The 25,686-nt window shown below is 38.0% G+C and overlaps 1 protein-coding gene across 1 annotated transcript in view; it reads left to right on the top strand.

Moving 5' to 3' along the window:
* The window catches only part of LOC308640378 (uncharacterized protein), a 30,801-nt gene extending 5,746 nt beyond the window's left edge, over positions 1–25,055 (top strand). The window contains exons 2-4 of the mRNA XM_081312309.1: positions 7,051–7,190; positions 7,629–7,754; positions 24,519–25,055. Coding sequence (XP_081168435.1) covers positions 7,051–7,190; positions 7,629–7,754; positions 24,519–24,880 — 628 coding nt within the window. The 3' untranslated portion in view covers positions 24,881–25,055. The remainder of the gene's footprint in view (positions 1–7,050; positions 7,191–7,628; positions 7,755–24,518) is intronic.
* The last annotated feature ends 631 nt before the right edge of the window (positions 25,056–25,686 follow it).

The raw sequence follows: 25,686 nt of genomic DNA, 5'->3' as shown, positions 1-25,686 counted from the left end.
TCCCCAAACATACCCTTACTTCTGGAAAAACATCTAAAAATACACAAAATTGCCCTTCCAGGGGAAAAGCTACCCTCTATCCAACGTATTCAGGTAAGGAGAAAGTGATAGTACTGAGATTCCCTTTCTCCCATACTCCACTGTTTTAATCTCTGTCTTCTACAAATTACCCAGTCATTTTTTCTATTCCCCCCATCATGTTATTCTAAACACTTTAAATTTTTAAGTGTAGGGCTGGGGTTGTGGCTCAACAGTAGAGTGCTCATCTAGCACACAAGAGGCCCTGGGTTCGATCCTCAGCACCACATAAAAATAAATAAATAAAATCAAGGTATTGTGTCCAACTACAACTAAAAAAAGTAAATAAAAAAATAAAGGTCCATTGACAACTAAAATTTTTTTTTGAAAAGAAAACTGTATTGACATTAAAAAAACCAACAACACCCCCCCCAAATTAAGTGTAAAATAGTATACCATTTGTACTATTCAAGTATTCGACGTGATTTTTTTAGTTCAATATGAAACCAAAAGAACTTAATATTAGATGAATCCTGTTCTAGGACTCAGAATTTCGAGTATTTTTTCATGGTTGTATTTTTTAGGTCAATTCCCTGAATATTTGATTTTTTGGGGGCATAATTAGCAGCCAAATACAAGTTTCTCATCCTATGATAGGTGGCATGTATGCATGTTTTGGAAGTGAGATGCAAACTTGGTCTCTGGCAAATGGATACAGAATTTTTTTAGTTCGTGCACACAGTTCAAGTGCTTAGACTTTACAACATCATTCCCTCAGCACAACCTCACTTATTACACAAAGTATAATAATCAAAATAATTGAAACTGATTTGACCCTGATTTCTAATAAAAGGCATATTGTGGGCACCGTTCCCACTTCTTGAATTTAACCTTCTTGGCAACCAAACCTAAGGATAATAGGCAGAGATGTCTCTTACTTGGTAGAACACACAATAAAACCTAAGTATGTTCCCCAGGGTTGATAGTAAGAATGTCAAGGAAGCCAAAGAAGGAAGTGAAAGGGTAAAGTTTCTAAGCTGGAAAGTTTGAATTAAAATGTAAAAGATTAGGTACTATTAAGTTTCTCTGTTACACCCAGATTCCTGAGATAGTTAAGACAACGCCCTACTGGCCATTCAGCCTAGGGCCCTGTGCAGTTCGTCACAGGGCCCGAACCAATCAGTTTGAATGTGTACCCAGTTTAGAAGTGACCAATCACCCCTGCCCAGCCTGTTCCCGCCAATGAATGGACTAATCATGTATCAGAGTTGTTGTTCAATTTTCCCGCGCCTCATGATGATTTGTTCTGATGTATGCAAAGCCCCCCACCCTCTCCAAAAAGTGTACTTAAGCTCTGCTTGACCTCTGCTCTGGGCTCCGGGCTGCTCTCCCTTCTTGAGTGAGCATGGAGTCCCAGCGCGCTGGAATGGATCCAATAAATCCCCCTTGCAATTGCATGAAGCTAGTCTCGTGGTCTCTTTCTCCGACGTTTCGCCTGACCCTTACATTTGGTGCGTTGGCCGGGAACTGCGCATCGCCGGACAGGGAGACCTACGAACTGCTTTGGGGGTAAGTAAGGCGCCTTTCTCTCTCTTTCTCTCTCTCTCTCTCCCCTCTCCTTCTTCTCCTTCTCTCCCCCTTGTTCTTCTTTCGCAATTGCTCAGGTGCAATCGCTCAGGTTTGGTCTCTGGCGGCTCAATGGTGGGCGTAAGTCCCCAAAGAACATAATTGCTCAGGTGCGATCGCTCAGGTTTGGTCTCTGGCGGCTCAATGGTGGGCGTAAGTCCCCAGAGGGCATAAGCTCTCAGAGCCTCGGGTGGGGTTGGCAGTGTGTGTGTGTGGCTGTCAGTGGAGAGCGTAAGCTCCCCCTGGCGGTGACTGGCAGACGTGCCTCAGGAGTCACAGGCCACGCCCCCAAGGGACGCTTTGGGGGACTCGGGGTGACGGAGGTGCTCCCCATCAGGTAGAGGGGCGGATGAACCCTCCTCGGTGTATTTTACTGCCAACCCGTCTGGTTTTGCCGGCAACTCTTTCTGTTGAATTCACTGTCTGTCTTTAATTTTTGCTTCTGAATTTGTGTTAAACGTTTACTGTGTGTCCGCGTTTGCGTCACGTTTGTGTTGTCTCCCTGCGCTTCAGAGTGGCCCACCCTCGGAGTTGAATGGCCCCCAGGAGAGTCCCTCCCGTTTCAGCCAGGGCCGCATGGCCATCCAGATCATGGTGATCTAACCTTTCAGGACCTCTGCGAATCTCCTCCTGTATGGGTGGGGTCTGCGCAGTCTGCCGGGAGGATTCCGCGGTATGGCGGATTCATCCTGTCCCTGTTCCTCCTGGCCCTTCCACCCATCTGTCCTCTCCGCCCATGGCCGTCTCCCCTGGGGGGGGGAGGGGGAATGCTCCCGCAGGTTTGGGGGATGGGCGGACGGAATCAGGGGTGAGGTCCGCGGGGGACCGCCCCTCCTCCCCCTCCTCTGCCGGCAACCAGTTGCCACTGGGCCCATTAGCACCACAGCAGAGCGGGCGGAGTTGGCGGGGGATTGCCCCCCCCTTCCGTCCTCCCGGCGAGCAGAAAAGGCGGCTCTGGAGTACCTGGCCCTTTCCCTCCTTCGTGGGGGTAAAAGGGACCGGGTCCCCAAACCCCCCCCCCCGAATGTTACAGCCCTCCCCGGCTGCAATCACCAAATCCCGGCGCAAAAGAATCGAATGGGTCTTCCTCGAGTCGGGCTGCTTAAAAATGAAGCCCAAAGCAGATGATAGATTCCAACTAAGGTTAATACTGAGACTAGGAAAGCGATGTTTTCTCTCCCTCCCGTAATCAGCTTGAGTGCAAATAGAGATGCTTGCTGGAGATTTAACAACTTTGACATCTCGCTTTGACTTTTCTCAAAGCCCTGTCCTCATTATTAAATTGGTGTTAATTGGCTTTAGAGATGTTTTATTGGGGAAGCCTAGCACTCGAAATAACTGTAAGCAGAGGATGAGCTTTTTGGGAGCTGGCTACTAAAAAGTTAGAAAAAAAAAAAAAGCCTAGTGCCTAAGGTCAAACCAAACTGGAGGAGCTAATCTTGCAAGTGAAAGGGAAACTGAGGAATTCCCAGCAGCTGCCAGAGCCATTTTCGCTTTGGGGAAAATTTCCTCATAATTTCCCTGCACTTAAGGATTACTCCACCTAAATGCAGTAAAGTCAGTCACACTGAGACCCTTGATTTTACACCTATAGTTGCCCCTATGTGAAAACATCTGGTCCACCTGTGGGAAAGTCTATGGTGCCACTGATGGGAGTCATAATTAAATGAGAGTTCAAAACCTGGAGGGATATATTCTTATCTGGTTGTCTGATTGTTTCTTAAAGATAAACTAGGTTAAATGTGTGTCTAAAAAATAATTTCTTTATTGTAACAATCTGGTATCTGAATGGGTTTCTAAAGCATTGCACTATCTTGCAGTTAAAAGTTGGGTTTAAGCAATTGTTTAGTTTGATTTCAGATACTTCTAAAGAGTTTGAATTTTGAACTGGGTAGTCTAAGGAGATTTCACTAGGTATACAGTGCATTGATTTGGGCAAGGATAGTAAATTATGATTTGGTATCTGTTTCTCTGTGTGTAAGATTTAGAAAAAAAAGTGTTGAATTAAAACGTTGGTCTGGCTCATTAAAATAACCTTAAATAATTAAATAACAACAGTCTTGGAAATTCTCAAAAGCCTAAATTCAGATATGCATGGTAGTGTGTGGTTCTTTCTAAAATTTTTTAGGCAAATTTAATGTAACTTAATGCTACTTTAGGAACTTCAGAACAAGGAAAGTGGCTTAGAGGTCCTAAAGAAATTTCTTCTGATGGTAGAGATCCTATTTCCAGTTTTATGTGAGCAAGTTTTTCTAGTGTAAAAAGATATAAAATTTTGGGAATTGCTTCTTAAATTTGTATCATAATTTTCGACATCCAAACCTGGAAATATGACTTATGGCTAAAATGCCTCAGGCCTAAAGTATCTGTTCAAAATAGCAGTTTTTCCCTGCTCCTTCCAGACCTTAGCCAGGGCTTAAGCTGATATGCAAACAGAAGCAGCTTGGAACTCAGGCCCAAGGAAAAAAAAAGGTAAAGGTATCTTTTTATGGGAACTCAAACTAGATTAAAGGACTTTTGCCCTTTTCTTAGATTCTATGTTTTTTTTTGAGCTCATGATTTTTATCCTACAGACAAGTTAATGTTTTTCTGATAAGTTCTATTTTTTGATCAACTGGAGTTTTTTTAAAACATTGCAATGGAGATTTCATCTGCGAAAAACTACGAGGCCTTTATTATTGTTATGTGTGCACACTCTTGTTATGTGTTGAATGTCGGTATGTCTGTATGTGCGTATGTCCATATATCCTGCAGTGATATGACAATTGACAGATGAGGAGCGCTCATGAAGAATTAAAAATGGATCCAAATATCTTTGATTCACGTGATTCAAATGGCTCAATTTAAATTGGGTAAACAGATAAAAGTAAAGAGGTCTTGAATTAAGCTTATAAGTTTTTCTAGGTGTTCAAAAAGGCCCTAATAAAATGTTGATGTCTATGAAATAATCTGCTTAAATTCAAAAATTTACAAGTATTGTTTCAAAATGTGAACAAAAAGAGGTTAACAGATAAAAAGAGAAACTAAAAGGTTCTAGATTTCTGGATAAGAGTCTATATGATTAAGTAATTAAGAGAGTTTAAGTAAATGATATAAAGAAGGTCTGTGTAAGTTTTTGAGCAAGTAATCTTAAAGAAATTAAGCAGCTGGTTAAACAAGTGCTATTGTTTTAGAGAATTGTGTTATGTTATTTCTTTAAAAGCCAAACTTGGTTAGCATAAAATCATCAATGTAATTGTGATGTTACTAATGTGTTCATATCTTCCAGGTATACAAGTCTGTAAGGTAGAAGCTTTACAAGCTGGTGTTCTAAAGTTGTATGGTAATTTTAGGTTCAAAGAAAAAAAAAACATGTTGGAAATTTATTTATATCACTTGTGTTCTATAACTGTACTTATTATCAATAAGTTATGTAAAGTTCCATGTTACTTTTTACACTGAGATACAATTTAAATGTATTTTTAAGTCAATGAGAGCCTAATCTGGGTGAAGGTTTTATTGTGAGACACAGAAATACTTTGCTACTTTCCAACAAGAGGTTAGAAGCTTCCAGCCTTCCTTTAATTCATGTTTTAGATGTGATATTATGTTGTGTTAGCTAATATTCATGTGAACTTGAGCAACAATTTATGTAAGTTTTGTAAAATGATTTAAGACTTATGAAGAGCCCCGCCTTACTTGAGATAAGGCTCTATGTCCCAACTCACTGCATGTGAAAGTGACTATGAAAGAAGTAGGCTAGATTTCAGTACATTTAAGATTGTGTCCAAAAATTGGTTTTTGTCACGATTGCCAGGATACCAAACAGGGGATGTACTCTGCCAAAATTCTAGGTAGCTATTACATAGACTAAATATGTTTTTACCCTAGTTAGTTTTGTTTTGTAGTTTGCCTATAGATGGTTTAAGAATTGCCTGTTAATTTTTTTAAGAGGTACTGCTTTAAGAACTCACAACCTGGGTTAACTTAAGATAAGGAGTTATCACCTACAGGATAGAGAGATAGACATAAAAGTTCAGCACCCTTAATATAAGACTGTTGACTTATTTGCTAGATGTTTAAGATTAAGTTTTAAAATTAAAAATTTGGCTCTTGCCCTCTGAGTCAGTCTGAATCAGGGGATAGGGAACTTTTTCAAAGGGCTCTGCAACTCTAGGCCACATAACCTCCCGATCAGGGAGATTAATGAGACCAGTGGAGGACAGGAAGCCAGTCAGTGCATTTGCTGTGAAGAGGAGGGTCATCAGAAAAGGGAGATATCCCTGATGCTTCTGAGGTAAGCCGTGTCAAGCAAGGCCTGGACCCATCCTAGCGCAAATGGCACTAAGCTGCTGTGAAGTTCCCGAGGACTTCCCAGAGACTCAGCTGACTGTTAACAATAGGTAGAAACAGAAGTCAGTTTGACTTGCTTCATCTTAAACACTTAGCAAAGACAGTCAAAGCCAAAGCACAGCTGTTCCTGGACATCTTAAATGATAATAATAGTTAAATGTAACTTCCATAAATAAGTAGACTGGAGGCTACAAAAGAGATTCTTAGACAGAAATGCCTGATAACTGTCAAAGGGACTGCTAGAGTAGTTTTAGTCTAAGGCCTTTATTTCTAACCAACGCAGGTAGGCTTGATGTTTGCTAGTATGGTTATTCAGCCCTGAGTAGCAGAATTAAAGATTTCTCTATTAGACACAGAGGTCATACTAGCAAAGAATTTTGAAGGATCAGATGGCATTAGATTATTAGACTATATCTTAAGGAAAAAGACATCTGTAACCCTAAATGTTGTGTTGACATCCCTGACATTTCTAACAATGTGACAAAATATCCTTAAAGATTTACATGCTCAGATGGAAGCCATGTCCTCAGCAACTTTGTTGTGAAAACAATATCTTAGCTCCTAGTTCCTGGTACTGCCTTATTGGAAAACATTGTTAATCTTTTTCTTGGCCATTATACTCATTGGCATATTTCTGTGCTGTGGCATTTCTTGCTGCATCAATCTGGTTTCAGTACTAATGAATTCTTGTTTCTCTTATAGACCACCTACCACTCGAATGGCCCTCCAGCCTATTACTTCTCAATTGGACTTTTAGCATGGACCACTCGATAGACCCGATATTTCTAAGGGGGACTCCAAACTGTTTGCCCCACACCGACCCTTTTCAGCCTGAAGAAGCCAGAGAGATCCTCTTCGTCCCCCTTCCTCACAGCAGTAAGGAGTTCCCAAATTAGAGGGGGGAATGAAGCCAGATTTAAAGTTAGGTAGTCAGTGTAGTTAGATTAGGGTCGGGGCTCAGAGTAATTTCGCCGCGGCCCGCGGGCCCCCATCCCTCTCCTCCACCCACCTTCCCCCCCCCTCCTCCACCCGCCTCCCCCCCCCCCCCCCCCCCCCCCCGCGCTGTGCCTGCAGCTCCCGAAAAGCCCGTGAAACAAGAGGAAATGGCTGCCTTGGACGTGGACAGCGGCGGCAGCGGTGGCGGCGGCCACGGCGAGTATATGCAGCAGCAGCAGCAGCACGGAAACGGCGCGGTGGCGGCGGCGGCGGCCCAGGTGAGGAGAGGCTGAGCCCCAGCCCGGCTCCCCCCTCGCGCCGCTTTCTCCTCCCCTCGCCGCTCCCCTTCCTCCTCTCCCCTCCCCTCCCCCGCCCCAGGAGCTGCCCGCCCGAGGCGCCAACGCTCCGACCCCGCCCGCGCTCCCCCGCCCGCCGCCTTTTTGTGCGTGTGTGAGTGTGCGCGCCCTCCCGGGGTGGGTTCTGGGCGGAAGGTGGAGGCCCGCGCAGCCCGCCGCCCGCCTGCCGCGGACGGGGCCGGTGTGCGTGCGAGCGGGAGGAAAGCCGAGGAGGAGGAGGAGGAGGAGGAGGAGAGCGCGGGCTGGCTCGCCCGGGCGCAGCCGGCGAGGACCGAGCCGCACTTCCTGTGCGAGCGGCGGCCCGGCCCTAACCGCCACCCCCTCCCTGTCTCCCTCTCTGAACCCGCCCATCGGGGGTAGGACACTCAGCCGTCACCGCTTGCTCTGTTGGCCGCTACCTGCAGCAAGATAGGGCCGCCATCGCCGGGCGACGACGAGGAGGAGGCGGCCGCCGCAGCCGGGGCCCCAGCCGCCGCCGCCGGAGCGGTAAGTCCAGCGCGCGCGGCCCGCCCCCGCCGCGGCCCTGCGCCCGCCATCCCGGGCCTGCGCCGCTCCAGCCCCAAAGGCCTCCCCGGCGCCCGCGCGGCCGCGACACGCGCGGGTCGCGGAGCCAGGGCTTCTTTCCTGCTCTGTGCATCCCTGTTTGGATCCCAAGTAAGCACAGGCTTTCTCGAAATTGTCACTGTGGTACCTCGCTGAAAATGCTCAACAAAATGAAGTCTGAGAGGGCGGGGGTAGAGGACTCCAAAATGGATGTTTGAGCAATTCATATCTCTGCTGAAAACTCCTTCGCTGAACACTACATTTTCAAGCACAGCCTATCGGCCATAGATAGTATCAACTAGAAAGGCAGTGTTTAGTTTCTAGAATTTTTGAGTCTGGAGCGTTTTCTGCTGGAAGTTACTAGATCTTAAACTGATTTAAGTCGAGAAGGTTTAATTTGAACTCTTTGTATGCAGGAATGAACACAGTGCTTTTTTTAAGTGACCTTTCAAAATGGTTGAATTTCACTTTTTGCAGACCACTACAAATTTGTACTAATTTTTTCTAAGCGTGGTAAATGAAACGTCCGTTTAGCAACCGTTGAAATTAGCAGTTATTTATATAGTACTTAAGTTTTTGAAATTGAACACGAATATCAGTGTTAGAAACAAGTACAGGTGAAGAATTTTATCTTCATGCTCGTTAATGCATATCATACAGTAGAATTTGGTTGGCAAAACTTTTTTCATTGTATTAAATGACTGCTAGTCCTATAGGATGTGGTGGGTTTCTTTTGGAAGTGTTTCTAGTGTCTGGGGAATGGGGAGGAACTGGCAGTGTTAGATGATGGTGTAAGACAAAATTAGTAACACACTGTAAAGTATTTTTTACTAATTTTATATTTGTTTGGATCGTTGCTGTTGCTTTAGTGTAACCTGTACATGTGTACATTTGTTAAATTAGTTGAAACGCTTTTCAGTTTAATTTTTTGTGGATTATAAGAATTAATTTGTGGTGGTGGTTTTATTTATTTATTTTTTGGTACTGAAGATTGAATTCAGAGGCCCTTTTACCACCGAGCAACATACACACACACACATATATATTATATATATAAAAATTTTGAGATGGGGCCTTGTTACGTTTCTGAGGTTGACCTCGAACTTGGGATCCTCCTGCCTCAGCTTCTCTTTTGGAGGTATTGGCCACCATGTTGGCCTGAGTTGAATGGTCACTGTAAAAAGAAAAGTTTGATATTTGGTATAGTGAATATGTAGGCATTACAAGTTATATTTGGAATTTTAGTGCTTCAGATTATGCTATGGGGGATGTGAATAGTCTTAATGTCTTAATTGTGCTTTTTTAAGTAGATTAAAGCATAAAATCATGTTTGTAAGAAGCATTGTTATTTAAACAAATGTGTGGATTGGCAAACCAGTTTTTTAAAAGTATATTCCTCCAGACCCCAGAGTGCCAAAACACATTAACTGTTTATAAACCACTGCACAAGTAAAATTGAAAATTAGACTTCTTCTACTTTTTAAGTATTTCAAATAGGCCAAAATCTTTTTCCTAATTTGCCAGATTTACGTATCACCTTATAGATGGGGGAAGGGAGAAGTGAAGAATGAAGAAGGACGTTATGGGTGAAAATGTTATGTGTTAGTCTCAAGCCTAGGATTAGAATACTGTCTCCAACTGTTTCCATGTCTCTTTAGATCTTCTCTGAATTATCACATAATCACTGACAACACATTTACCACCCCATCTTAAATAGAATCATTCTGAGATATCTGAGATTTATCAGACACCTCATAATTTGGCAATCACAGTAAAATGAAAATTAGTTTTTTTCAAAATAGAATTTTGTATATTGAAAATTAGTTTTGCCGGCAAACCCTTAGGACATGTATGTTTGGCACATCTGCATAATATTTTTCACTTTGAGTAAAGTTGATAAGTCTGGCTTAGATGTTTGCCTTAGCAATAATAAAGTATTTTTTTCCAGTTCATGGGCGCCCCCCCCAAATGAACTTAGATGCGGGGGCATTTGCGCAGTCCTATAATCCCAGTGGCTTAGAAGGCTGAGGCAGGAAGATTGCAAGTTGAAAGCCCAGCCTCAGTAATTTAGCTAGTCTCTGAGCAATTTAGTGAGTCCCTGTCTCAAAATAAAAAGGGTTGGATATGGGGCTCAGTGGTTAAGCCCCCCCTGGGTTTAATCCCTGGTACCAAAAAAAAAAAAAAAGGACATAGATAATAACCTCATTTTAGTTACTTAAATTTCTGAGAATCATGAGAAATCAGAGTGTTTTTGTAGTTGTGTTTTTAAAAATTTGTGGAATAATTTTAGATTTACAGGAAAGTTGAAAATAGAGAACTGAAAATTACCTTGTACCCTTCACCCAGCTTCTCCTCATGTTAACATAATTGTGGTACATTTATCAAAATTAGGAAATTAACATTGGTATAGTAATAACTAAAGTAATTACAGGATTTATTTGGATTTTGTCAGGTTTTCCACGAATGTTCATTTTCAGCTCTATAGGATCCATCTTGCAGTAACCACATTGCATATAGTGGAAATATACATATACAGTTCAACATTATGCCAGTTTAGCTTGATATTTCAAGATTTCAAAGGGCCTTGAAAGGCAATCAGCTGCACTAAAGATTTGCTTTAAAGAATATGAATTTGGAATTTGTTAAAAGTGTTCTCACCTATGTATAATGTCCCAAAGCATGGATTCCCAAAGATGGAAGCAGAGCTCTTTTATACTTTATTACTAAAAATGTCTGGAAATTAAAAAAGTACACCTATATGCAAGTATTAACTTGTGCAAACTACATTTGTGTGAACTTATGGATTATTTATATGCCTGTTTCATTTGTACTGTAGTGAAATAAACTGAACAGATAAATATTATGAGTCATTGTCTGATCTTTGGTTTAAGTTGTAAATTTAGTGTTCATTAGTTTAGCACATAAATGTTGGTGAACTAAAATAAATGAATAGTAGCTTATTTCAAGAAAAGGTTATTATTCCATTTTGTAAGACCTACAGTATCATTGTAATTAATTTATTGAAGTCTGTTTGAGTTCTATTAATTTCCCTTTAAGGTTTCAACCTGCGTATTTGCTTAAGAGTGGTTCTTAGTTTGATTCCACTTTAGCTTCACACTTGTTCTTGTTTTCAGTTGTGTGTGTGTAGTGTTGCTGGGGGTTGAACCCAGGGCCTTGTGCATGCAAGGCAAGCACTGTACCAACTGAACTACCAGCCCTATTTCTGGCTTTTTATATAGCCATCTGTGGGGACTGAAAAGTTAATTATCCTTTCAAAATACTAAGCAATAAATGGTATGAATTTTCTTTTCCCTTTCCACAGGTATCTTATAAGAAGTTTCATCCTTTTTTTTTCTTTTCTCTCAATCCCATCCCCCTCATTTTTATACACAATTGCATCCTAGGATGCCTTTGTAATGAATTTGTTATAGTAACATCACTGCTGGTACCAACCTTTGATGCCCTCCCCTCCGCCTAGGCTGCTGTAGTTTGGGGTCCTCTTCATTTTGGGCTTGTGTTTATATAGAGAGGGACACTTTCATGGCCAAATGATATTTTGTTAATTGTCCAAAAAGAATACTAGAGTTACTAATAAAAACACTGGACTTTTCTTTAATTTTTAAGTTCATACAGGGGGTTATCTTATACCTAAACCAATATTAATTCTTGTCTTGGTTATGGGTGTTTGTTTTTAATACTGGGGTTTGAACCCAGTGGTGTTTTACCTTTGCGCTACATCCCTAACTCTTATCTATCTGTCTAGTGCTGGGGATCAAATCCAGGACTTGTGCAAGCTAGGCAAGTGCACTACCGCTAAGACACATCCCTAGCCCTATTTTTATTTTATTTTATTTAAAAAAATATTTTTAGGGCTGGGAATGTGGCTCAGGCGGTAGCGCGCTCGTCTGGCATGCGTGCGGCCCGGGTTCGATCCTCAGCACCACATACCAACAAAGATGTTGTGTCCCCCGAGAACTAAAAAAAAATAAATATTAAAAATTCTCTCTCTCTCTGTCTCTCTCTCTCTCTCTCTCTCTCTCTCTCTCTCTCTCTCTCTCTCTCTCTCTCTCTCTCTCTCTCCTCTCTCTTTAAAAAAAATATTTTTAATTGTAGATGGACACAGTGCCTTTATTTTGTTTATTTAGTTTTGTGTGGTGCTGGGGATCTAACCCAGGGCCTCACACATGCTAGGCAAATTCTCTACCACTGAGCTAAACCCCAGCCTCTTAGCCCTATTTTTTAAAAATTTGAGAGGGTCTAGCTGAATTGCTGAGGTTGCTCTTGAATTTCAATCCTCCTACCTCAGCCTCCAGAGTATCTGGAATCACAGGTGTGTGCCACCATGTCCAGCAGGGTTGTGTTTTTATGTCTGTTTCCCTTTGATTTTCGAGTGCTTCCAATAATTCAACACAACATATTATAATGTTTTTGGTGGCAGATGACTTTCTAATTTATCCCTTTCCTATTATTTATTTTATATTGTCTCTTAGATGAAATTTCGCTGATGAAATTTATTTTGCAAAATGAGTGGACTTAGAAAACTTTAATTTTGAAATATTTGGATTTTTTTCATGTGGAATTATGGAAATAACAGGTTTAAAATGGACTTATAGCCCTTTTAGAAGGTTCTAATACCTCAAAGTTGATTTTATTGATCCATTTTTATCATTCCATTTCTATCATTTTCTTTGCAATGGTTTAAGGTAAAATACCAGTAATTATTCATTCAATAAATTATATATTGATCTTAATTTGTGCCAGCAATTGTGGTAGCTATCTAATGGAGGCTTTTTCTAAATCTTTTCTTTTAATCTTAGTAATCACCAAAACTTGGGATTTTGACGTGCTCTAAAGTTTATAAAGCTTAATATTTTCTTTTTGGTTCTCTTGACCTTTCCTGTAAGATAACATTTTGCCCATTGTGAGCATGTAATATTCTCCCTTTCCCTAAGCATAGTTTTAGTTGAAATCAAAGTTGGATTTGGTGACACCCCCCACCCCCATTCTGTTTAAAAAATCTGTTTTACAGAAGATTTTAAAAACTACATATCTGCTGCATAAAATATTTGTTTTGTTTGCCTGAAATTTTTGCTTAAGCTATTTGTTGCTGCCTCCCATCTTTGAGCTTCACAGATTTTTAAAAATATATTCTTTTTACCTTGGGCTTATTCACAGAAGTTCATAATGCTTTCTCATTTTGTCTTGGAGATTTTGCTTTCATTTAGTGACCTGTTTTGCTGGGGAAAATGATACTACAGTTTATTTATTTATTTTTATTATTAATTAAACATTTTTTTTTCGTTGTCAGTGGACCTTTATTTTATGTATTTATTTACATGTGGTGCTGAGAATTGAACCCAAGCCCCCACACATGCCAGGCAAGTGCTCTACCACTGAGCCACAATCCCAGCCCTACTGTTTATTTAGCTTCTGCAGAGGGGATAACTTGGGCATATTTACTCAGATTTGTTATTTGAGTGGTATTTTCAAGGAATTTCTTTGACTAGAAATTGGTGGTTGAATATCTTTGTCTCAAAAAGTAAAACTGTAGGTGCCATAAATTTGACATTTTTTTAAAGAAAGGAAAGTGGTCAGAATGCCAGTATTGTAAAATGATTTATGCATGAGCTAGTATATATTTTTTAAAATTTTCTTTTTGTAGTTGTAGACAGACACAATACCCTTATTTTGTTTGTTTTATGTGGTTCCTGGGATTGAACCCAGTGTCTCACACATGCTAGGCAAGCACTCTACTACTGAGCCACAATCCTGGCCCTTCTTCTTTTTCTTCTTCTCCTTCTCCTTCTCCTTCTCCTTCTCCTTCTCCTTCTCCTTCTCCTTCTCCTTCTCCTTCTTCTTCTTCTTCTTTTTAATATTTTTTAGTTGTAAATGGATCTTTCATTTTATTTATTTATTTATATGTGGTGCTGAGCATCAAACCCAGGGTCTCCCACATACCAGGCAAGTGCTCTTACTACTGAGCCACTACTCCAACCCGAGATAGTATATTCTTTTATTTAAAAAACTTGTAAATTGGGGCTGGGGATGTGGTTCAAGTGGTAGCCCGCTTGCCTAGCATGTGTGAGGCCCTGGGTTTGATTCTTAGCACCAAATAAAAAAATAAATAAAGATATTGTGTCTACCTAAAACTAAAAAATAAATATTAAAAAAACTTGTAAATTTAATTCAGGCTAGAAATAGTTAATAGTTGATTCTCCAGATAAATAATAATCTTACGGTAAAGATTGGATTTTAGACTTACTTTTTAGTATATAGACTTTAAATATCCTTAGTTTACTTAAAATGCCAAAAGGCTGAAGTGAAACATGAAAGATGAAATAAAATTTTAATTTTGATACCAATTGAAGTTGAATGACATGTGACTTAAATATCTGGTGCTTCATTTTCAAATTTAAAATCAACAAGTTTAACTATATAGTTTAATAAGTATGTATTTTAAAGACAGATTATTTTAGTTCAGGCTTGGAGATTTGTACTGGGTCCACAGTTTCTCTGCCTTTAGTCTCTTCTGCCTTTCTTTTAGTCTCCTTCCTTGGACCTTAGTTTATCTTTATAAAATACAGATGTGATTGCACTTGCTTATTAAGCGTTTATAGCTGTCATTCACTATCTGCAGGACAAAGTCCAAGCCATGTAGTAGGATCTACAGGCCATTTATAGACCTTGATAAAAATGTCATTTTGTTCTCCCATTATTTTTGTCTATAAATAGGAGCCTTTTTGGATCTTGTTTTGAACTTCAAACTCAAAACTGCATATTATTCTTTTTCTTTTTGTCTGTAATTATGTTGTTTCTGTACCTTTCTAAATGTCTCTGTTTCTGACAACAGTGAAATCTTACATATTTTAATACTTCAAATATATTGCATGTGAAATCTCTCCTCCAATCTTTATGTTCCCACATAATATTTTCATCAGGTGGCTAGTATATGCCACTTTTCACATTGTGTTAGTTTGTGTATGTCTGCTTGGATGGAGTGTGAACCATTTGAATATAGGGTTGTATTGTTTACTCATTCATCCTTATTCATTTTGGCAGATATATTCAGTGTTTGAATTGAGTCATTAAACTATGGTTCATCCTTTATATATAAATAACTACAGAAAATTAAGGAGCTTCCTTAAAAGATTTTAGATCTTTTGCTATATTATTTGCATTAAACTTTATGGAGTTTTATGGAATTTCTAAGTTGGGAAAACAGTATTTGTTTTAACCTTTTTTAATGGTTACAGGACCCCCTTTGGGAATATGATAAAACCCTAGATTATTTTCCCCCTCCCCAACTTTGAAAAAGTTGATATGGTCTTTTTATAGGATTTAGAAATTCCCTTGAAGCCCGGTTATATATCCTAGGTTGACAATGCTAGGCTAGATGTGCTTTTATGTTCTCATTATCTAGTGACATATGGAGTTAGAGAAAATTATAGATAGGTTTGTAAATAAGTGGAATAGAGATGGCTTGATTTTGATGGTGAGTAAATCATATAGGATCCTATTCCCAGTGGCTTTACCCCTGTTATTAGTAGAGTCCAAGTATGGCATAGTGTTTAAGGACCTGAGTTTGGAGTTAGTTTTAGCCTAGTTTTAAATCCTGTCTTGGTCACTTGACAACAATGTGACTGTCCCTCGATTTTCTCATCTGTAAGATAGGGATGATAATAAATTCTATAAAATATAATTGTTTTAGCTGGTCAGGTACAGTGGTGCACATCTGTAATCTCAGTGGCTTGGGAGGCTGAGCCAGAGGATCGTGAGTTCAAAGCCAACCTCAGCAACTTAGTGAGGCCCCTAAACAATTTAGTGAGATTTATTTCAAAATAAAATGTAAAAAAAAAGGATGGAGATGTGGCTCAGTGGTTAAGTGCCCCTGGGTTCAATCCCTGGAACCAAAAAAAGCAAATGAGAGAGTCTTAAACCTTGTTACAGTATTTGGCATATAAAGAAAAGCTTAGATCATTTGCTTAAAAAATATCTACCATTTGACATTGGCATGCAGGATTTTTTTATTTTTTATTTTGTGACAGGGCCTTACCAAGTTGCTGAGGCTGTCTTTGAACTTGTAATCCCCCTGCATTTGCCTCTCAGGTCACTGGGATTACAGTGGAGCATCACTGTGCTGGGCCTGATATGGAGGTTTTTTTTTTTTTTCTTTCTGCTTTTTCTGCTGGCATTGTTCCAATGTTGCCTATGTGACCATATGGGTGATCCCAGAGATTTCTAGCAGGTTACAGCATACAAAACATATATGCCTGGCATTCTACTAGAATCTTAGAAAAGTAAGTAAAACCAAACCAAGTCTAAATCTTCCAGTTTTTGGATTCTAGAAAAGCTTTTCAGATGGGGCTTCTTTACTCTGTAGTCACAGGGCAATAATAACCTTTCCTTACGAAGTTTTTATAAAGTTTCTTTTTTTTAGTAGTTCATGATAAAAGTGAAGAACTTGATGGGTATGCTTATGAAATTCCACTAATCATGAGTTTATTCTGAAGTACCTTAATATATATCATAAAAGAATAGCTTTAATTATTTGATTTAAGGTTTATAGCAGTAATATACAAATCTTATTTTTCTAACTCAGATAACTTTAACACTGCACTGTTCACAATTATAGTACTCTGGATTTATTGACATTTTTAGTGGGTTGTATACTTTTTTATACTTTTTAGTGGGTTGTGCACTTTCTTAGCTCTTTAGTAGTTGTCATGTTTGGTTTGAACTGTTTATAATCTATTCTAGCCACCTCCACTTAAAATAAAAAACAAAAACACTATAAACATTAGTGATTATAGATGAGTAATTGGAAGATCATAGTCCCAGACTCATTTGCTGCACGATTTCAAGACCTGCCCAGGGCAACATAGCAAGACTCCATTTCCAAAACATTAAGAAAAAATTTGATCAGGTCATGATAAATAGAATGGGCTGTCTTCACAATAACTAACAAAACTGTAAGGATTATTGTTGTAGTTTGTACAGTATTACTTTTGTATTTTAGTCCTGTTATGTTATTAAGGGGATTTTCACTCTTAGATAGTAGGATTTATACTAGTTTAGAGTTTTTTTTTCTTTAAGAATTGGTTTAAACATACCACAAAATATATCACAACATTTTTGTTTTCTTCATCCAGACAGGTGATTTTATTTTTTTTAAATTGTGAGGCAGAATCTCTCTCACTTAAGTTGGTGAGGCTGACCTCAAACTTGTGATCCTCCTGTCTCCCAAATTGGTGGGATTACAGGCATGCCCTATCACGCCAAACTCCTTTTCCTTGTGAGAAATTTGGGATATATGCTTAGAATGTTGGAATTGCCCATGAATCTCAGATCTGTATTTGGAAATTCTTCAATTGTGTTTGTGCCTTCTGAGTCTGGGTTTAGAGCAGCAGTTCTTGAAGTGTGGTCTGTCCCCAAGACCCGTTCAGAGGTTCTTTATGTGAAAGTACTTTTTTTTTTCATACAACCTGCTTCACTTTTTTCTCTGAATACACCAAACTTAAGACAACTTGCTTTTCTTTCTGCTAACCACATTTGGTCTATTACCTTCTTTAGGTCAGATGTCACCACATTAGTCCCCTCTATTTAAAATAGCCAATACTGGCTGGGTGCAGTGGTGCCCGCTTGTAATTCCTGTGGCTCTGAAGGGAAGCAGGCTGAGGCAGGAGGATTGTGAGTTCAGAACCAGCCTTGGAGAGACGCTAAGCAACTCAGTGAGACCCTGTCTCTAAATAAAATACAAAATAGGGCTGGGGATGTGGTTTAGGGGTTGAGTGCCCCTGAGTTCAAACCCCGGTACCCCCCAAATAAAAAAAAGCCACTACTGTCTAGGCACAGTGGTAATTTACTGCAGGGGTTGAGGTGGTAGGAATACGAATTTGAGGTTAGTTTGTGTAACATAGTGAGACCTTGTCTAAAAAATGAACAAATTAAAAGAATGACAACTACCACTTTCCTTCCATTTCCTATTCTTTGTTGCCAAAAGCACTCCCCCCCCCAATTAATCATTGCCCAAGTACTGTGTATTTGTTTATTTATTCTGTCTTCTTTTTTAGCAAGCTGACTTGCTAAAGTCATGAACTTATTAACTGCTTTCTCCTTAGAATGTAGAACTGTGAGTGGGGTTGCTGATAGATTTGTTGAGAATAATATTATATTCTAAACTTCAAACTGAACTTCATTTTGGCAGCATGGTCATTCTAAAATTTTTAGTGTTGTTCATACTTCAACAAAAGAAATTGTATCTTAACAATTCCTAAGTTACCTATATTTTAATATAAAATGTTTTATTTAGGATAGTCTTCATATTGAAGCATATATCCAGAAAATCTATAGATCATTTTGTATAATTTGATGATTTTACAGAAGAACACACAGATCAGAAAGTTGATTCCAGATCATGAAATGTATATTACCAACCAAGAAATATTTCTTTTCAGTATCTCTCTCAGAAGTAGGAAGTCACCACTCTTCTGACCACAAAGTCCGCTATTCCCTCTCTGAAAAAGTTAACCTTTTTATAATTTCTCAATAGAATTGAAAGGAAGGTACAGATATATCACATATATCCCCTACTCCCACACATGCATAGCTTCCTCAATTATCAACATCTTCCATTAGAGTGGTATGTTATACTTGATAAACCTACAATGACGCGTCATTATCACCCAAAGCTCATACTCTGCATACTCTTGATGTTTTACAGTCTGTGGTTTTGGGTAAATAAGTAACATATATTTACCATTATAGTATCATATTGAGTATTATCACTCCCCTAAAGTTCCTTTTGCCCTACCTATTCGTCCTTCCCTATCCCCTGGCAAAAACTGATTTTTATTTTGTTTTTTTATTTTATTTTACTGTCTTCAGAGCTTTTGCATTTTTACAGCATTTTAGTTGGAGCCATTGCCTATTCTGAGTTTTCAATTAGTTATAGTTGGACACAATACCTTTTTATATAGATGGAATTCCTAATTTACAAAAATCATGTGATCTTATTGTATAGGGGGAACTATACATGTATTTTTTAATGTGTATATATTTAAATAGAGTATGTATATAGATTTGACATCCTTTGTTCAAAATTAGAGTCACTCTTATCATTGCATGTTAAATTGTTAATTTTCATTATTTTAGCATGTTGCATTATACAGATGAATACATGATGTTTTTTTTTTCATTTCAATACTAGTGGATATAATCTGGTTACAGATAATGTTGTGATTTTTATACATTCTTTGGTGTCATATATGCATTTCTGTTGGATATATCCTTAGGAGTGAAAGTATTTGGACCATAATTGTATAGATAGATTCAGTGTTAGAAGATATGGATTATGGATGAAAGAGTTTCCAGTGTGGTTCTGCTAATTTACATAACTACCAGCAGTGTAGGATCCTAGTGTCATTGGCTTTACTTCTTTTCCAACAGTTAAAAGTTATCTCTTTAGAAGTTTTTAGTCATTTTGGTATAATGTAGTAATATCTCATTGACTTACATTTTTATTTCCCTAGTAACTGATGATGTTCAGTCCTTTTCATACTTCTTTGGGCCATTTTGATGCATTATTATTTTCCTTTCTCTTTATCCAGCAGATCTCAGAATAATTAAGTACCATTGAGGACACTAATACAGCACAGTTAGAAAATGATTTCTCTACATAAAGAAATTGAAGAAGATGTAAACTTGATTGACTAATACTGAAAACTTAAGGTTCAGGTTGAGTATACCTTACCAAAATGTTTGAGACCAGAAGTGTTTCAGATTTGGGAGTTTTTTGGATCTCTTTATATTTGCATAGGTGTTACCACTTGAGCATCCTAAATCTAAAATCCTCCAAATCTGAAACTTTTTGGGATTTTGGAGCACTAAAGATTTTTACAGTTTAGATAGGGATGTTCATCCTGTATTTGTCTTAAATTGGCATGCATTTGACAGAGGGGAAGTATTAAGGACATTAATTTATGATTAGAATTTTTAAATAAAGCTGAAATGCATATGAATAAATACAGTGATTGGAAATTGTTGGTAATACTTGATGGGCAATAATTTATTGTCTTTAGTGAGCACTTTGTGGTCCTGTTTATAGGAGTTGATTCTTAATTTTTTATGTTTATTTATTTATTGGTACCAGCGATAAAACCCAGGGGCACTTAACCACTGAGCCACATCCCCAGCCCTTTTTTATATTTTATTTAGAGAGGAGAGGGTCTCTCTACTTTGCTTTAGGGTTTTGCTAAGTTGATGAGTCTGGCTTTGAACTTTTTTTTTTTAACATTTATTTTTTAGTTAGACATAATATTTGGGCATAAAGAAGTAGACACAAAGTTTTCCTATGTAGATCATTACCAGTATTGGAAATTCTTCCTTAAAGAAGGTTAGTTCATTTTAGTCAGATTGTATTTTCTGAGCATTATTGAGCAAAGCATTTGTTATGTAAGGAGATACAGGGACAAATAAATGTAATTAATTCTACCATAAACATGTATAAAGGGAAATGACTTTTGATCTGTCTTAAAGGAGAGATAGAGGCTACTTAGATGAAGAGCAAAAAAACTGGAGAGCAGTGTGGTCAGAAGGAATAATTCATATAAGGGTGTGACATTGAAAAATCATATGTTCTAAAAAATGCTGAGAATTGCAGTTTTTTTAATATTTGAAGTTGGAAGAGCAGGGTGGAGCCAGATTGAATACCGAGTTCATGAGATTGGACTTGATCCTGTTGAAACTAGAGGAATAGTGCAAGTGTTCAATCAGGAAAGTAATGCAATAAGATTCTTATTTAGAAGAAAATTTGGGAAGCTGAGTAGAAGGGGGATTGAAGATGAGAGCCTGGGGATGGACTAATAGGGCTTACTTGAAGTTGATAGATGGAGTAGGTAGGTTGATGCAGGGAGATATTTTTAAATTGGTGCATATTAATTATACAGAATAGTGGGTTTCATTGTGGCATATTTGTACATGCACATTAACATACTTTGCTCAGTTTTATTGTTCAGTTCTTCCCCTTGCTTTTTCCTACCCACCACTTCACCTCACCCTGCTATTCTCCCTTCTATTTTCATAAGATTCCTTTTCCAAAGATTTTTTTTTTGGGTGGACAAGATTGTTCAGTTTGGACTTAAATTCTTTTTGCCTATGGTTTATCCAGATGCAGTAAGAAAGAAAACTTAAGTTTGAGTATTCATTTCTATGACTCATTCTTCAAACATGTTCTTTGTAGGTTTCTGTAATAACAAGAATGTCCTAAAATATCTTCATCTTCTCAGTGAGGTTGCATTTCATTTCCCACTCATCAATTGCTCTTTTGTTCCCTATGCTTGTCCTTAATTCTTCTTATATAGGTCCTGTCTGGATTTCTTCATCCATTCTTTTCTTTAGCGGGCAGGAGGCTGGGGATTGAACCCAGGGTGCTTTATTTTTTATTTTGAGACAAGGTCTCATTGAATTGTTCAGGGCCTGCCTAAGTTATTGACTGACTTAACTTGGGATCCTCTTGCCTAGGCTTCCTAAGTTGTTGGGATTTCAGGTATGTTGCCTGACTCTTTATCCATTCTTTTTCTTTCTTTCTTTTTTTTTGAACCCAGGGATTTTTAACCACTGAGCTACATACCCAGCCCTTTTTTATTTTGAGATGGGGTCTTGCTAAATTGCTTAGGACCTCACTGAAGTTGGTGAGTGTCATTCGTTCACCCCCACCCCCACCCCCACCATGCTGAGCTCTTTATCCATTCTTTTTTTGGTGGGTGGGGGTACCATGGATTGAACTCAGGGGCACTCAACACTGAGCCATACCTCCCAGCCCTATTTGTATTTTATTTAGAGTCAGGGTATCACTGAATTGCTTAGTGCCTTATTTTTGTTGAGGCTGGCTTTGAACTCCCATCCTCCTGCCTCAGCCTCCTGCCTCAGTCTCCTGAGCCACTGGGATTATAGACATGCGCCACTGCACCGGGGTCTTTATATCCATTTTTGTTATTATTTTGCCTCCCCTTTCCCTACCATCTTATCACAAATGATGTTAAATAAAAAGAAGATTGTAAAAAAAACTAAAATGAGTAGCTTTTAAAATATTTGGAAGATTTCTCATTTTATGGACTTAAATATCCAGAACTATATATGTGATAACCTGTGTTCATCTTGTAAAGGCTAGTACTGGACAATATTTGTGCAGTCTTTTGTTATAATAATACTATTGAGTACCTGATTATAAAGTAACATAGGTTAAGGTTTACTTACATAGTATGTGGAAGGACTTTTGTTCATATCTGATTCCCACTTACTTCTTTCACTGGGAACATAGAAACAGCAGATTAGAGCTATTCAATTGCGCCTTAATTCCTAGCCATCAAATAAAATTCATTCTATATCTGGGCACATAGTAGATAATTATATCTATTAGATGAATGAATGTGCTCTTATCTTTTGGTCCCTCATCCAGCAAAGGAAAAGATGACTGCTCCATCAGCTAAACCTGTAAGTGCTCTGGATTATCATGTCCTACTGGCTGGAAATTCATTCTCCCTCTCTAGTGAATCTTTCTCATAAGCATTTTAAAGGTTTGTCTTTCCTATTTTTAAAACCAAACACCTTTTGTCTTATGTCCCCTTCTAGCTTCCACTGCTGTGTTTCTCTCTTTTTTCCTCAAACTTCATGAAAAGTTTAGGTCTATAGTTGTTGTTTTTACTCTGTCACTTCTTGCTCACTAGTCATTTTCTTTATTGACATCTGCAGCATCTGATGTTGTGTATTTCCTGTCTTTCTTGAAACACATTCTTTCCTTTTTATTTACCATATTTTCTTGGCTGCTTCCTTCTCATCCCTTAAATGTTTGTGTTCCTTATAGCTCACCTTCTGTCCTCATTCTCATAGTGCCTGAGTGATATAAACTACTGTGGATGAACTCAGTAGCATAGTGAGAATTTCCAACTATATATCTCTAAGCATATATCTCTTTCTGTGCTCTAAACCTGTAGGACTAGTTTCTTTACTTCTCTATATCTCAAATAGTTAAAACTCAATGATCGAATTAACAACTGTCCTTCTCCACCTGGACCTTATCTAGTAGTAGTTCCTATTTTACCATCTATTTAGTTGCCTAGGCCAAAATCTTTCATTTAATTTCCCCCCTTGATTTTTGGAGTGGTTATTTTGGTTTAAAAAAAATAGTTTAAACCTGTTTGATGCAGTTTTTTTTATTGTTGATTATATGTTCTAATTTTTATTAATGTAAAGTCAGAAGTTATTTGACAGGGTTTTTTTTGGTGGGTGGGAGAATGGTGCTGGAGTTTGAACCCAGGTCCTTAAATGCACTAAGCACATGATCTTCTATTGAGCTACATTAAAAATGTGCAGGAATTTGTTTTATCAAAGGAGGTTAATTCAGTGTTCTAAATCATCATTTTTTTAAAAAATCAGTTTTCTGAGATGAAAAAAAAACTTGATTAGTTCTCTTACTTTCACTTAGAAAATGATGTTGTATTATTACAGCATTATTTATAATAGTCATTTCTGCTGAGAAAGTAACACAGCTTCCTGCCATACCTATTCTTCAATTATTGCATGCTCATTTTGTTCCCCAGGATGGTAAAACTTCTCAAATAGAAACTGTCTCTTATTGCTATATGTCCTTCTTATAGTAATGTTGTGGACATTATAGATCATTTTAATAATAGTTGACTTTTTTTTTTTTTGGTACCAGGGATTGAACGCAGGGACTCTCAACCATTGAGCCACACCCCCAGCCCGATTTTTTTTTTAAGACAGAGTCTCACTGAGTTGCTTAGCGCCTCACTTTTGCTAAGGCTGGCTGGCTTTGAACTCGAAATCATCCTGCCTCAGCCTCCTGAGCTGCTGGGATTACAGGTGTGTGCCACTGCGCCTGGTAGTAATGGTTGACTTTTTTTTTTCTTTAAATATTTTTTTAGTTGTAGATAACACACACTGTATCTTTATCTTTATGTGATGCTGAGGATTGAACCCAGTGCCTCACACATGCCAGGCAGGCGCTTGACCAATAAGCTATAGCCTCAGCCCTTAATGGTTGACTTTTAAAGCTTGAGTTTGTAAGCAATAGTTTCAAATGAATGCTGCCTTTTGCATCCCATATATTACCTACAGATAGGCAGAATAGATATAAACTGTGAGATTATAGATGTAAATTATGAGAGATTAAAGGCATTAGAATTTGTGTCAGTTTACATTGATCACTGGATTTATTGACCAATAAATTCTTAACTGAAATTTCACTCTAATTGAATTCTTTAAAAAGTAAGCTGTCCTGCTGGCTTTATTCCCATTTTTGGTTTATCTTTGCTATTTTTCTTTCTTTTCTTTTTTTTTTTTTTTAGAGAGAGAGTGAGAGAGAGGGGGGGACAGAGAGAGAATTTTAATATTTATTTATTTTTTCTTAGTTCTCGACGGACACTACATCTTTGTTTGTATGTGGTGCTGAGGATCGAACCCGGGCTGCACGCATGCCAGGCGAGCGCACTACCGCTTGAGCCACATCCCCAGCCCTATCTTTGCTATTTAGAATAAAATTGTTTTGAAAACAATAAGCCAGGAGGAACAAAGACTTACTTTTTTGTTTTGTTTAGTTTTTACCTAATATTCAGTTAGAGAAGTTTAGCTCTCATGCTTTCTTTCAGGGCCAGTGGGCTGCTTCTCATTTGCATTTGTTTTTTTCTTTAGATATTAGGATCAAGGAAGAAGAACCTGATCCTGAAGAGTGGCAGCTCAGTGGTGATTCTACATTGAATACCAATGATCTAACACACTTAAGAGTACAGGTGGTAGATGAAGAAGGGGACCAACAACATCAAGAAGGAAAAAGACTTCGGAGGGTAGCTTGCACCTGTCCCAACTGTAAAGAAGGCGGTGGGAGGTATGCATACATGAACCATACTCCTTATGTTTTTGTTTTTGTTTGTTTGTTTTTAAGAGTACTAATATCACCACCCCAAATTTTTAAAATATCGCATGCCATGTCACTTAATTTGGAAAATTATTCATTACATGATCATTTTTGGGTGTGTGACTGTAAAAGAGTGTGATATAAATTAGAAAATAAAAATATATGAAATTGAATTTTCAGATATGAATGCCTTTAAAACTAAAATTATGTAGTTTTTTAAAAACAATGTAACAGATGTAATTTTATTGGCCCATATTAGAAATAATACTGTTAGCAAACTAGCAATGGGTTTTTCTTAAATACAGATTAAAAAAATTCTTGAGTATTGCAGTTACATAAAAATATTGTTTTTATTAGAAAATTCTGAAATATCTGATAAGCACAAGCATTTCCATTTTCAACAGAAATGGGAATAAATGGCCTTAATAGGGGGAATTTTTTTTTTAGTATTTCAAGTCAGTTTTTTTTTTAAACTAAATACTAAGACAATAACATGACAGGAATAAACTCAAACCATTAGTATTTGTGTCAAATGTTAAGCTTATTGACTAAGGGACTGTGACTCATTTTTAAACAACACCTCAAATAATTGATGTAGCAATGTTGAAGATGATGCATAAATTATGCATCAAGCCAACGTTTGAGAAAGAGAAAACTTGGATAGCAGTATTGTTATCAGGCAAGATGGGATTAAGGTTTAAAGCTTCAAGTGGACAGTCATGAATATATTTCTTGTTAATAATATGAAGTTTCCATCAAACAGATTTAATATTCATAGTACTTTTTTCTATAGCTTTGAAATACATGAGCAAAAACTGGTAGAACTGTAAAGCTATACTGAACAATTTCTTGGTCATAGTGAAAGGTCTTAACACACTACTGTTAAGTACTGTTTAAGTGACAAAATATACTATAAAATAGAAGGGTGTATATAAATATATGCAG

This window comes from Spermophilus citellus, assembly GCF_964194105.1.
Source record: "Spermophilus citellus genome assembly, contig: SCAFFOLD_114, whole genome shotgun sequence".
In the NCBI taxonomy this organism is placed as follows: Eukaryota; Metazoa; Chordata; class Mammalia; order Rodentia; family Sciuridae; genus Spermophilus; species Spermophilus citellus.
This window is presented reverse-complemented; position numbering and strand designations above follow the sequence as displayed.